This window comes from Lampetra planeri, chromosome 22, assembly GCF_965212315.1.
Source record: "Lampetra planeri chromosome 22, kcLamPlan1.2.h2, whole genome shotgun sequence".
NCBI lineage: Eukaryota > Metazoa > Chordata > Hyperoartia > Petromyzontiformes > Petromyzontidae > Lampetra > Lampetra planeri.
Window position 1 is genome coordinate 1,475,416 of NC_136128.1, and position 14,626 is coordinate 1,490,041.

General features: G+C 45.9%; 1 protein-coding gene across 1 annotated transcript in view; it reads left to right on the forward strand.

The window, feature by feature from the left end:
- Nucleotides 1-14,626, forward strand: part of LOC144725103 (collagen alpha-1(XII) chain-like) — a 319,564-nt gene that overhangs the window by 252,986 nt on the left and 51,952 nt on the right. Inside the window, 2 exon segments of the mRNA XM_078604576.1 lie at nucleotides 12,519-12,572; nucleotides 13,308-13,361. Of these exon segments, the coding sequence (XP_078460702.1) occupies nucleotides 12,519-12,572; nucleotides 13,308-13,361 (108 nt within the window).

The following is a 14,626-nucleotide window of genomic DNA, read 5'->3' on the forward strand; positions in this document are numbered from 1 at the left end:
TGCACAAGGCACTACGGTAATCGATTTGCTGTCTAATTGCGTGGCTTTTGAGTGCCATCCCCTAGTGCAGGGGTCGGCAACCTACGGCTCCGGAGCCGCATGCAGCTCTTCACGGGCTGATTCTTGACGATATGTACGTATGTACAGTATGTACTCAGATGCATTGCGGCTCTTGAAATACTGAATTTTGTACCGAATTGGAAAGAAATGGCTCTTCTTGTTATTTTGGTTGCCGACCCCTGCCCTAGTGTGTGCATGAATCTGCTTCGGTTATTCCTAGGGTCAAATCAAATCAGAAGATGTATTTATCCTGGAGAAATCCGATGCACTGTGAAGCTCTTTTTCACAGATGTCCTGTCGGGGTGGGTCAGAAAGTTACAACAACAAACAGTACAAAAAAACTATAGGAGTGAAAAATAGAGGAAAGGTGAGCAAATAACTATGAATAAATACACTAAAATGTAACCAAAATATGATTTACAGGTAAAGCTCACTGAGCTATTAATTATTTCCAGAAGCGACCTGCCCACAAATGACAGCTCAACGAAGTGGCTTATCACGTGAAAATGTATAGCAGCCAAATACTCTAACCGCACATTGATTCTACATGTGGAGGGAAAAACCGGAGGACCCAGACAAAAATCCACGCATCCAGGGGGAGAGAGAGCGACACGCAAACTCCAAATATATAGCAAGTGTCAGAGTCGGGATCGACCCTACCACTTCCTGCATACCAATTGAGGAAGATAACATCACGCCACCATGGCGCACCTTGAATAACAAATCAAGTATAAGTTCACCCGGAGAGAGCCACAACTCGTTTCATCCCGGAAGCTAAGCAAGGGTGAGTGGGTAGTTCTTGGATGGGTGATTACAAGGCACAAATGGGTTGTCATAGGGCTGGTGGGACTTCACTGTGATCAGCTGAGGGCACTTCATTGTAGGGCTGAACGATTAATCAAATTCAAATCGAAATCGCAATTTGAAACAAAGCGATTAACAAATCGCAAAGGCTGCGATTTTTAGAGATTTGAAAAGTCATATTACTTTTTTATTGGAATTGTTTTATTTTTTATTATTATAACTGTATTTATTGCACTTAACAATTGTTCTATGTTTGATTGTTCTATTTCAATTAAAACACTTTAATAAATACATGTTGGAAGCAATTAATATATTTTAAGTTCTCATCCTTGCATTAGAATATATAGAGCAGTTCATACTTTGATGGTATCATGTGGTAATGCTCCACCACATATTTAAATATATTAGACAGTGAATGTTGAACTGAAGCTTGACTTAAAAAAATGTAATCGCAAATCAAATCGCAATCATAACATCTGTCAGAAAAATCGAAAATCTATATTTTCCCCAAATCGTTCAGTCCTAGTTCATTGCTCGGCTGTGCTTCTATGCTCCCCGTCTTAACCAACCTGCACTGATCAACGTAGTGAGGTGTGGTTAATGACCCTCACATCCCATATCCCTTGGGGAGATCCACATCCAGCGCTGGTTTGACAGATACCTCTTCATGTACATTCCAGTTTTCTCTTCCGCACCTAATGCACTAAAGGTAATTTGTGAATATCCCGAGTAAGATCCCTGCTGATAAAGAGTCTTGAGACTTAGTTGAAGCATTCCTGGGTGACAAATGACTGTTTTCGTTGTATGAATGATGTCGCTCATCTGTTCTTTCATTCTCCTCCGTGGATTTAAAGTGGAACACAATTAGGAGACACTGCGCTCATACATCACAGAATGAGTCAAATACCAGATGAGATGGAGGAGCGGTGATGTGTCATGAAACGTATGGAATGAGTACATAATGCCATACACAATGTCTTCTTGTATCTTTGCAGGTGGGTGTTCTTTAGCTATCCAGAGGCCAATCAATTCACATCCTGAGACATCTTGTGAAGTGAATCTGGGTACAGTGCCTGACACAGGGGGGTGGTCAGGGACCAGAGCTCTGTAGCTGGTGCTGAGGAGACTCTGCGGGGAATCCAAGCGTCCGACGAATTTGCCGCCTCAACGGTTCTCGGTGCTGCAGCTGTCAAGTGCACAGGCAGTGCAACTACACCCGGGCCCTAAACGTGGGCCGCTATCACGATGAAATCGGCTCGTACGCGGTGCCAGGCCGATTATTTTATCGCAGGATCATGAGATGGTGGTAGATTCTGAAGGCCTTCATCCAGCAGTGGATTGACCATGGCTGATGATGATGATGATGATAATAAACAAAACTCGCCCCGGCGGCTTGTACGCTCGCACAGGGGTCCCTGTGTGCGTGCGTGCCTGTATGGACGCTGACCAATGAGCAGAATCCCATTATAAATTCAGTGCGGTGATTGAAATTGAATGGATTAATAGTCTCAACATCAGACTATAATTGCTTCCCCAGCCATACGAAGAAGACGTTAGTGTAATAGTTGATGCAGCCATGTGGGTCAAGAATACACACGCATATGTGCCGCAGAAGGAACATCCTGGAGTGTTCATGTGTGTGTGCTCCGCTATTGGTGCGGACACCTTTTGCCCCCAACAGTCTGTTCGAGGCTGCATGGGGATCTGTCTTTGTTGTGCTGCGTATGTGCTGTGAGATCGTTCTTTATAGACACCATTACCAACTGAAAATCCGCATTTTCTTTTTTCTACCACATTCTTGATCTGTTGGGACTAACTACAGCATACATAAATCGTTTGGCCTCATACAAACATTCACCCCATTTTTGAATGCATTACGATTCCACAAGACGGTAATTCACCATCACCACTCGATGGTGAATGCCATCAAACACCCGACAGCACTTCCAGCAGTTATACATTAACAACAAAATGCGATTGAGGATATTGTCACGCTCTGTTGAGAAAAATTGTGACGCAAGTGCATCATCCAAGGCATTTGTCGAGCGCTTCATGGAATTGTAAGAATTTTAAATGGAGAGTTCATGTCTCGATTTGAAAAATTCACCGTGGAAGTGGAAAATGATGGCAAGCTACCATTTCTGGATGTTTTGATCGAGAAGAGGCCCGATGACTCGTTGGGACATTCCATCTACAGGAAAACCACCCACACGGATTCCTATCTAAAGCCTGACTCCCACCACCATCCGGCCCAGAAGAACTCCCTCATCAAAACACTACACTATAGGAACCGCTGCGTCTCCGACCAGCGCCACCTAGCCAATGAACTGGAGCATGTATACCAAGCCTTCAAGATGAATGGATACTCAGACCGCACAATCTGCAAAGCTGTAGCCCCAATCATGGGGAGACAACCATCTGAGGACCCAATCAAAACCATCACATTGCCATACATAGCAGGTGTTTCCAAAAATATTTCCAAAATCTTAAACAAACACAAGATCCAGGTCCGATTCAATACCATACACAAAATCCGTGATTTGATCCCATCTGTGAAGGATGTCATTTCTGACATCCAGATATATAAACACAGACAATTTCAACCGAGAAGATGGGTATAAGCTGAGCAATCATTGGAAGGACGTTATTAACCAAGCACAGTCGTAACTTGCTGTGGTGCTTCCATTCTTCCCTGACGTTTGGCTGTTATCTCCGACTCTGAGTTGCATTGCCCTGTTAGGTGCCTCTGCATTAACGGGCTGGGGTCTCACTAACATGGCCATCTCTGCTCCCTGAGCCTCGATGTACCGATAGTTCTAGCTGTGGCGATCCACATATACAAACACAGAGACAATTTTAACCGAGAAGATGGATTCTGGCTTAGCAATCATTGGAAGGACGTAATAAACCATTTCGATACACATTAGGGTGGGTAGAATAATACATAGTGTTATGTTGAAATGTATAAGGTATAGGGTGGTTTATAGTAATACAGTATATAATTTAATGTTGGGTTTATCTATGGCAGTATATAGTACGGTATATGCTCGTGTGATGTAAGAGAATAAAGTTTAGATGGAAGCATATTATATAATTTTTACGACGTAGAATTGTAATGTATTACTTGCTGTTAGTAACTCAGCTTATTGTAGAGTATAGTAATTATACTGATGGTGCTATGCAGTTTATACTTTAGTTTTTTTATGTAGTTTATACTTTAGTTTTCTACGTGGTTGTTTAGTAACTGCAGCTACATATCAATAACATTCCTTTCCTTTGTTAATGCTACTCCCTGCACCCCCCCTTGGTGCTGTTGATCCTGCATAATGCATGGGCATAATATGCCTTTGAAACCCCCCCCCCGCCCACCTCCTACGCATTTTCCATGAATATGCTAAATTCCTCTTCATATGCACATTCTTTTTTGTTAAGGCGCTCTTCCACCTCCAACCCAGTTTATATATAAGCTCCTAGCTTGGTAGTGTCTCATTCTTCACCTGAAGACGGCTGCTTGCGTTGTAGCCGAAACGTCGTGAGAATTATTTCATTTTATTATGTTTTGTTTTTGTTGTTTTGTTACTTCCCTTCTGCGTGACTTTACCGAAAGAACCAAGAAGAAGTTCTAGCTGTGTGATGGGCTTTGTGTCTCACTGGCGCGACCACCGTTGCGGTGGTTCTCTTGCGTGGACGCGCTTGCCTCACAGCGCAGTTGGCAGCGCCGCAGCTTGTGTTACACATAGACATGACATTAACTTACTAATCTCCCTGCTTAATCTCTCCCATCAACATAGTGCTAATCTCCCGTTAACACTGCTGTTGTGCGCATATGCGGGGGCGATACACTTACGCGGGGACGGAAGCTCGTTTCATGCTAAGCTCTCTCCCTAATCTCTTTTTTCCTAATCTCCCCCATTAACACAACTGACGTGCTTGCGTCCGGGGATGGAATTCCTTTGCAGCTCAGACCCTGCCGGCTTGCTCTTCGCCACATATATAACCTCTTCTTGTAGCAGGTTTCTCGCTGGTTCAGCAGTTCCACTGCTGGATTATTTTTTCCGCCTGAGGACGACCGCTTGTGTTGCGATCGAAAGTCATGATATATTATTTTTTGTTTTATTTAATTTTTCTACCTACGTGACTTTACCTAAAGAACCAAAGAGTATGGAGAGTTCATGGTTGTGCGATGGGATCGGTGGTGTTTAAATACAGGCCCCGATATGAAGTTTGCGATGTTAAAAAAGTGAACGTTCATTTTCACCAAGTTCTACAGTTGTTCTCAGTGAGTTTATCACTCTTTCGCTCTTGAGGTGGAAAAAAAAAAGGGTTCGTCAGGTTTATAGGCCAGAGTCATACCTCCCTTTAACGAACAACTAATTGCTTTGCAGTTTGATTTGTCATGCACAGAATGCCCCTCATCTCTGTGTGACCCACCAACCCCACTCCCAAACCACTACGTTACGGGCATGCCACCACCGCATCCTGCCATTCACTACGTACGTGCGATCGTGAATTAGTCGCTCGCGGAGAGTCGTGCGTAGCGATGGACGCAAGCGCGCGTAGGAGAGTGGAATGTGCGGGGGGCGATTGTGGGGACCGCGAGGGATGGAGACGCGGAGACGTGGTGACGCGGGAGTTGGTTCAAAACAAACACCGGCGTGGGGCAGGCCCTACCGCCCGGCGCAGCCACAGAGAGTGGCACAGCCCCATACCTTGGCTCCCGGTTTACAAGCTCACGCCGTTTGCATTTTCAGATATTTTTTTCCGTCGCTTCTGTTGGTCCAAAAAAATAACACAAACGTAACTCTTTGTAACCCAATTTTAAAACCAACGCGTCTCATTTTGCATTTAAAAATTTCCAGAGGCCGGGGTCTAACCGAGTTTAAAGAGAAATTGCCAGCACACCTGCCGGCTCTGCACACTCAGGGGATATTATTCCCAGTTATTTTGTTCTTTCATCTGCACAAGCTTGGGCCAGGCCTGCCAACACACGAGGGGGGGGGGGGAAGCATTACCTGTCAGTTTATTATTTACACTGGCAACAGGAATATGGACAATAATGCACCTTGTGATGAGAGGTGGTTTGTTATATGCACACTCGCGCATAGCAGCGTGGTGATGCACCCATTAGTATTGATTGTTAAGCCTTGATGTGCATAATATGCATTGCATTGAGGAGCAAACATTGATGGCTCCCCTGTACTGATGAGTTCTAATAATGACAAAACCGACCTATAGTTGTGTCTTTTTGTCACAGCTGCCTTAACTCTTTGAGTCGGTAATTCTAAAAGACAGCACGGCCACACATTCAGGTACTGGTGGTACGGGTAAGGTTGAGAGTTACTGTGCATGCGATGCTGGACGCCTGTGTGTGTATTGTTAAATCTACTTGTTTTCTGGTCAGCACTCGTTTTTCTGTTGGTATGGATTGTCTCGTCATTTACAGATTGGAATGAGTGTTGCCCTTTACATGCAAGCAACACAGCACAATTCTGCACCTAAATACACAAAACCCGAACTGCCCAGCCTGGTATGAATTAATAGCTGCCATGATAATAAACGCACAAAATTCCACAGGGAGGCTTTCATCCAGCATTGAAGCTTTCGTGACTGCAATGATTCATATTCTTAGGTTTTTTCGGTAAAGTCACGTAGGTAAAAACATTAAAAAGTAAAATAAAATAAAAATAAAAATCACGACGTTTCGGAGGCAACACAAGCTTCCTTCTTCAGGTGGTACTGTCACAGCCACGACAGCTATATCAAGTAAATGAGAGATTGCAGGAGTTACCACTGCGTTTATATAATGGTTGGAGAAGGTGGTGGGGCAAGGGCCGCATACTTATTATTAATATGGTAAGGTGAGGCTTGAGACTAAGTATAGACTGCATAACAAAGGCTGAGCCTTTGTTATGGAGAGGTGCGGTTTGTGACTCAACCTGTAACAGGGAGACCACCACTAAACATGGTAAAACAGTAATGGTTGTCTGTCAAATAAGATTGGCAAATAAGTGTAGTTAAATCTTTTTTGCATGGTTAATCACATCTTTCCAATGATTACTCAGTTTGTAACCATCATCACGGTTGAAATTATGTCTGTGTTTGTATATTTGTATGGCTTCGTGTACAAACCTTTGATGGTAGCCAGGAGGTTTGCAGAGAACCTTGGTCTCGGAAAATACAATTTCATGAGAGCCCACCGAGTTGTAGCAATGATCGGCAACGGCCGAAGAATCAGTTCTGCCGTGTTTCAGATCTGACTTGTGCTCGCGGACACGATCAGAAACATGACGTTTCGTTTCTCCAATGTAGCAATCACCACAAATGCAACTCAATTTGTAGACTCCAGGATACTGTAAGTCAGGAACGACATCCTTCACAGATGGAATCAAATCATTTGATTTTATGCACTGTACTGAATCGGACTTGGATCTTATGTTTGTTTAGAATTTTGGATATCTTTTTGGTCACGCCTGCTATGTATGGCAACGTGATAGTTTTGGTCGGAGTTTCATGTGGCTGTTTCTGTATGGTGGGAGAGACAGCTTGGTGGATAGTGCGGTCAGAGTATCCGTTCATCCTGAGGGCCCGATGTACATGTCTTAATTCACCGGCCAGGTGGTGTTGGTCAGCAATGCCATGGGCTCTGTGGTATAGCGTTTTGATGAGAGAATTCTTTTGAGATGGGTGGTGGTGGGAATCCGGTTTCAAGTAGGAATCTGTGTGGGTGGCTTTCCTGTAGACAGAATGTCCCAAGGATCCGTCAGGCCTCCTCTCAAACAGAATATCCAAGAATGGTAGTTTACCGTCTTTCTCCACTTCCATGGTGAATCTGATGGATGGGTGTCTAGAATTGATGTGGTCCAAGAAGTGGTTCAATGCTGGGAGGCCATGTGGCCAGATGACGAAAGTGTCGTCCACATACCTCTTCCACAAGGAAGGACGCAGGGTGGATGTCTGGATGGCGTCTGATTCAAACTTTTCCATGACAAGGGGGAGCCCATAGGGGTACCCTCATTCTGTTTGTAGAAGGTGCCATTTCAGATAAAATAAGTGTTGGCGAGGCAATGCCTAACCAGCGTAGGTACATCAGAATTCAATCCATGTTGGACTAAGTCCTCAATTATTGTTAGGGTGTCCGGTACTGGGACTTTGGTGAACAAAGATACTACATCAAAGCTGACGAGGATGTCATCAGGAGATAGCAGAGGTGGGACAAAGTCATTGTTATGCAAGTCCAAGTCGAGTCGCAAGTCATCAAATTCATGACTCGAGTCTGACTCGAGTCCAAGTCACATGACTCGAGTCCACATCTCATAGGTGGGACAAAGTCATTGTTATGCAAGTCCAAGTCGAGTCGCAAGTCATCAAATTCATGACTCGAGTCTGACTCGAGTCCAAGTCACATGACTCGAGTCCACACCTCTGGGAGATAGTACCATGTCCTTAACCATAGAGACTAATTGGGTTGAGTTGAGTACTGCCGAAGAGGTCTTGCCTGTGAAGGGGAGCAGAGTATCTGATAGAAAACGGGCTAGTTTGTACGTAGGAGAGTTTATCGAAGACACGATGGGTCGTAGCGGGGTGCCTTCTTTATGGATTTTGGGAAGACCATAGAGTCTGGGAGGTCTAGCCGCCGATGGTTTTAGAGAGGGACGTTTGCTTGGTTCGATTAGGGAAGTCGAACTCGTGATGATACTGTTGGTTTTTTGTCGTTAGGTTTTTAGTGGGATCGTTTTTAATTTTGGAGTAACTCCCATCATTAAGAAGGTCCAGGATTTTGTTGTTGTATGAATCTTTATCCATGATGACCGTGGCATTGCCCTTGTCTGCCGAGAGGATGACTATATCATCTCATGTTTAGCGGTGGTCTCCCTGTTACAGGTTGAGTCACAAACCGCACCTCTCCATAACAAAGGCTCAGCCTTTGTTATGCAGTCTATTCGTAGTCTCAAGCCTCACCTTACCATATAAATAATAATTATGCGGCCCTTGACCCACCACCTTTTCCAACCATTATCTAGACGCAGTGGTAACTCCTGCAATCTCTCATTTACTTGATACAGCTGTCGTGGCTGTGACGGTACCACCTGAAGACGGAAGCTTGTGTTGCCTCCGAAACGTCGTGATTTTTATTTTATTTTACTTTTTAATGTTTTTACCTACGTGACTTTACCGAAAAAACCTAAGAATATTTCATCCAGCAGTTGATTTATAAAGGGCAAAGACATGTCCTAAGACAACAGAACTAAGAGTCTCATTAAGAGAATAATGTGGAGGATCACTGGCTTTCTGTTATCATCCTTCAAGGCTCTCCCTCCACGTCGCATAGACTAGAAGAGCCTATGGCTACGAGGATGAGTGAGAATTTCAGACGTTTATTTTTTTCAATATTTCACAGAGCCTGCAGGGTAATATGAGGTTACCCAGCTGAAATCGTCAAACTCGCTGAAAGCAAAAGTTTAATTGGCTGCCCTGAATTTAAGTGCAGGAACTCGGGCGCCTTGCAGTGTCCAGCCATCGCGTCGTGCAGTGGTGAAAATGCGCCGGTGGTGTATGGTGACACGCTACACTGGCAAGTTCTCACAACGGTTCAAATAATAATGAAAATAATCATTTAAACTTGTATCACGAAACCGCACAGTATCCGCTCACGGTCAATTAGAGAGATAATGACTCGGAGGTGTGAGGAGTCACCAAAGAGGAGTAGGGAGGCAGCCACGTGGTGAGCCGGCACCATATCTCCCCACAAGCTCTGCGGTCCTCTACATATGTACAAAGGTGTTATTGGCCAATTGATGAGTGATTTCACGTGGAAGAAACCCACGTGAAAAGACGACGGCGAGATTTGGATCTCACGGCCGGCGGTCCATCAGCCTTGAACTGACTGCTGCTGCGCGACGCTTGAGACTATTCACAGATATTTAACCAGTTCACAAGACAATGCAAGACAGGATTGTTTAATAGAGCTTACTCGTGATAACCTAGGAAGTTCACATCTCGCCACAGTAGCGAGATGTTCGACCCCCACCCCCATGCCTGTATATTTGGAGTTTGCGTGTTCTCCCTGTGGTCGCGTGGATTTTTCTCCGGGTCCTCCGGTTTTTCCCTCCACATTTAGAATAAACGAGCGTTTTAGAGTATTTGGCTGCTATAAATGTCCACGTGATAAGCCACTTCGTTGAGCTATCATTTGTAGCCAGGTCGCTTCTGAAAAAGAGCTATAAAAATCAATGGGCCATACTTGGTAAAATAAAGTTTAGTTTATAATAGTTGCGTGTTTATAAATGTATTTATGCACATGAAGACACCTTGGTTCTTCAAACATCCATCTCTTGCCTGACGTGTTGGCTTAATGAAGCATTCTTTTCGTCTGGCTCAGATCACTTTTATGACCTGTTTTCCTTTTTTTACGTGGTACTAAATGCTTTTCTCAGATGTGTGTGCTCAAGTAATTTGTGAATATTTACAACATTATGCCTGACTAAAGTGCAATCCTTCATCAAAAATGAGTTATCCCGGGAAACACATTTCACAATAAATGGCCGCGATATTGGCCCACCACTCTTGACCAGAGGGTGCGCGTTGCACAAGACTCAGCGGGTCAACTCTCTGCTTCGTCCTCGTCTCAGTGGGTCGCAGATCGAGGTGGTGGGGGGGGGGGTCCGTGCCAGAGCGCGTTGCTTCTGTAACACCCGCGACGCTTGCGCTGCTTCAGGTGCTCCCTCTGCGATTATTTTTCTAGTCTCGCCGTTGTGCCGAGCGCACGGCCCACCGGGCCTGCTGGGGATTTTGCGCCGCTGGGCAGGGGTGCGGTGGTGGTCGCCGCCGTGCTGGAGTGGGCCTCGTAAACTCAAGGGGTTTAATTGTTATTTTGCCAAATGCGCTGGCTTGGTTCAAAACCGACAGTCCACGGGTGTTCGCCTCGAAGCTCAAATGGAAATTGTAATTTTTTTTCATTCTTTTGAAATGTTTACATTTTTTCGGTACGAAGAAAAAAAAATCCTCAAGGCTGAGGATTTTTTTCATTCTTTCAAACGGTACATTTTATTGAAAGTTTGTTTTGCAGTTAAGATTGTGCTGTGTGATGGCTGGCTCTCTTTCTCTCTCCCTCTTGTCGGTCTTTATAGAAGCTGCCACGTTTTGGCTATGTCACAACCCCCACTCTTGTCGAGTGAGCACGAGTCCTCTCTTGCAAATGCACTCGTGTATACAAAACATATATAGTGGGCTTGCAAAAGGTTAAGAGTCATCCTTCGTTTCATTCTAACTGTTGTACGTAACGTAAAAGTGCTGCCCTGCGATATCTTACCAACGCCACTGCTTGGCGGAAGTGTCTCCGTGAGAGGGAAGCTCGAGAAAGCCCCTGTCGAGGGTGTTTATCCCACTCTTCCATTCTAGCCAAGTGTTGTGGATAGAGGTGGCAGTACCCACACTTTACCCCACCACACGACCTGCCGAATCACTGCCTGTGGTAAACCCGTTTATGCTGCTGGTGGGGGCGATTTAGGAAACTTTCAGCGTTGTTTCAAGTGACGCGCGAAGAAAATCGATCCTGTGACCTGGATAATCGTCACAGCAGCATTACATAAACACGAGAAATATTTGTGAAAAGTTATGAAGTTGTCGCAGAGTAAGGAAAGTCGGGTGGTTCTCATTTACATTCATGGCCCTGAGCCTGTGACGAGGGCCAGTCTCTCCCCATTGGACACTGTGGACTTTCCATAGACGTGGCACTAATTGTATTGTCATGATAGAGATGATGGGCTGGGTGCTTGTAACTTCCAGATTAACTTCACCGCGTGACTCTCCCAACTGCCGAGTCCTCATCGGGACAAGCAGGGGTATAGATGATCGTGTTATCTTCAAAAACCAATGATGGACAAATGAAACGAGCGATGTAATAGCCATCGTAAAGTTTAGAAGTGTAGATGAACATCAGTTGCAGCTTAAATCACTCTGCATGTGGTCGATGTGTTTGCACATCGACCACACCGCGTTGGCGATCTGTTTATGGGTTTTTCTGAACTTATTTGCGAGGCACAAACGCGTGACGGAAGTAAAGCAATGATGGCAGCCCGTGGAGCCCCATTCACACGTTGCCAGAAAAGTTGGCCAAATTGCCGCTGGTTTCGGGGGGAGGAGGGGGGGGTTTGTGATTCTGCCAAAAATGTGTCGGGGGGGGGGAAGTTTCCACCAACGCTTGAATCGGCCCAGTCGTGGGCGTGAGGGCACCCACCCGCTGGGCAATGAGGTTTCTACAGGAGACAGCTCAGCAAGTAGGTTTGCGATCTCTCTCTGCGCTGTGCTGGAAATCTGCGCACGGTTTCACGTGTTCTGGACACTTGAAGACGCAGGCGCGTGACACATGCACAGACTCACTCCGCAGCCTGACCCCCTGTTCTATATGTTTCCAACCGAAATTATTATTTTGCGATGTGTATCTCGCGTGGAAGACTTTTCTTTTTGCTGTGGTATCCATTCCTGGGCAGGGCTTATTTTTCCTGTCAATTAGCATCGCAGATGTGACGCGCCGCCGCCCAGCGTGAGTACGCCTGCACCATTTGTTTCGCTCGCCGTACCGAGCGCAGCGCGGGCGGCCGTGGCGTAAGATAACAGCCTCCCTTCATGCCCTCCCTCCGTCCCCTATTTCCTAGGGACCCCAAGGGCTACAAGGTCCGACGGGCAGGGATGGGCCTGCAGGACAGAGGGTGAGGTGAACGCACGCGCGCACGCACGCACACTGACAGGGACGGAACATAAAGCACGTGGGCCGGAGACAACGTAAGACTACCACAAGCGATAATTATCTGTAACTGCAGGCATCTTGACAGCACTAATCGGGTACTGGAGGGGAATATGTTTTACCTTTCAATGCTGTGTTTATAATTTTTGCACATCCAGTCATCTGTTGTCTTTCGAGTAGTCCTGAGCACACAGTCAATGCAAACGGTCCCGACGTTATGAGCGTTGAGTGTCAACTAATATAGAACCTAATATAGAACCCGCGCAAGGAAAACGAAGGTCTTCTTCGGCCCTGGGTAAGGAAAAGGTTCCCCCTTGCGCAATGACACCAGCAGAATTGGTGGATCACTGTCGGATGACAGCGAAATGCGATGTGACCTCTGTGACGTCACTGTGGTGAGGGAACGAACGCACGTCTGGCATCAAACCTGGACGAGACAAAAGCAACACCAAACCACGGCTTTGTCAGTCTGATGCCGTGCAAACGTCATAATCATGACACTAAACGAATACAAGAGGCTTTACTTTGTGTGAAGTGGGATTATTTCGCACCCCTCACACCAACATTAATAATTCAGAGTGACTGGACCAAGAGAATGACTACAGGAAAACCACACACCACAAGTTGCAAGCTCGCCAGCCACTGGACTTTGTGCGATTGTGTCCTTACGCGCGTGCGCGTGTGTGCGTGTGCGCTGCAGGGTCTGCCTGGAAAAACCGGGGAGCAAGGACCCAGAGGACCTCCAGGGCCCATGGTAAGCCACCTTCCTCCATGGCCCCGCAGCCTGTGCAGTGTGTGCAGTTTGCATTAAAGTGTAACAGGTGTGGTTATGTTTGTGATAAAATCGTGCGTATAAACGCGCCACCTAGCGACGAGTGCTCGGGTAATCGCATGGCTGCAGTGAATACTGTGAGGAGTTGGCGCCACGGGGGCGTGCAAAGTGCTGGGTCGCGATTGGCTTTTCCGATTGGCGGTAATTGAGGCCCGTACGCAATGTAAGCAGACGCATGGCTCACGGCCTCAGAACCACGTGGGGCACGGGTGACGGAGCAGGGAAGGAGGCAGGCCGCATCTGCGGACCGAGTCGTGGCCCCGTGTGATCACGTTACCGGTCTTGTTGGGGTCGAGAATAAACGGGCACCATTGTGGTCCATCACCATCTCCTGGACATTATGTGCGTGGTGGCGGACGTGTGAAAGAGGCGTGCTGCAGCCTCGGAGGGAGAGGCATAGAGCTACAGCAAGGATACATTGTGGAGTACTGCCAAACTTTGATAACGCTATGTAACATAATTTTTGCTCCTGGGTAGTAAGTGTTATTTCTGAATTGCGTATGCCTAAAAAGTATAGAAAATGGCTATTATTCCCCACAAACTTTGCTTTTGTGACTAGGACAGTGATATTTTGATATTTACCTATTTTCAATGAGAAAACGGTCAAAATTTTATCTTAGTGTTCACATAAAGACAGAAAAAACATATGAATCAAAATTAACATGGCTTTATACTAAGGTAATATAAAAATTACTACAAAAGATTTAGAAGTCAGTTTTTCGAGATTTACGATTATACTGTAATTCACCTTCAAGAATCAGCCTCCAAATGTAGTCTCCCATCATGTTCTCGTTATACTGTCCTCGGTAGCGGCCTTCAAAGTCCAGTATATCCTGGTGGAAGCGCTCGCCTTGCTCCTCCGAGTACGCTCTCATGTTCTCCTTGAATTTAGCAAGATGGGCCTTATGAAACAATTTTTCAGAGCTGTAGATAAGGAGTCGGCAGCCTTCAAGTACCTTCAAGACTTCTTCCCTAAGTTGTCTGAGCAAAGGTCAAAGCCGGTGTCTTCGTCGGACCACAGATAAAGAAGATCCTGGAGTGCAATGAATTCCCCAAGAAGCTCACTAGTAAGGAGGAAGCGGCTCGGAACAGCTTTGTCGCAGTGGTTTGTGGCTTCCTGGGCAATCACAAGGTCGAAAACTATGTGGAGCTGGTTGAGACAGGTGAAGAACTACGGCACAATGGGC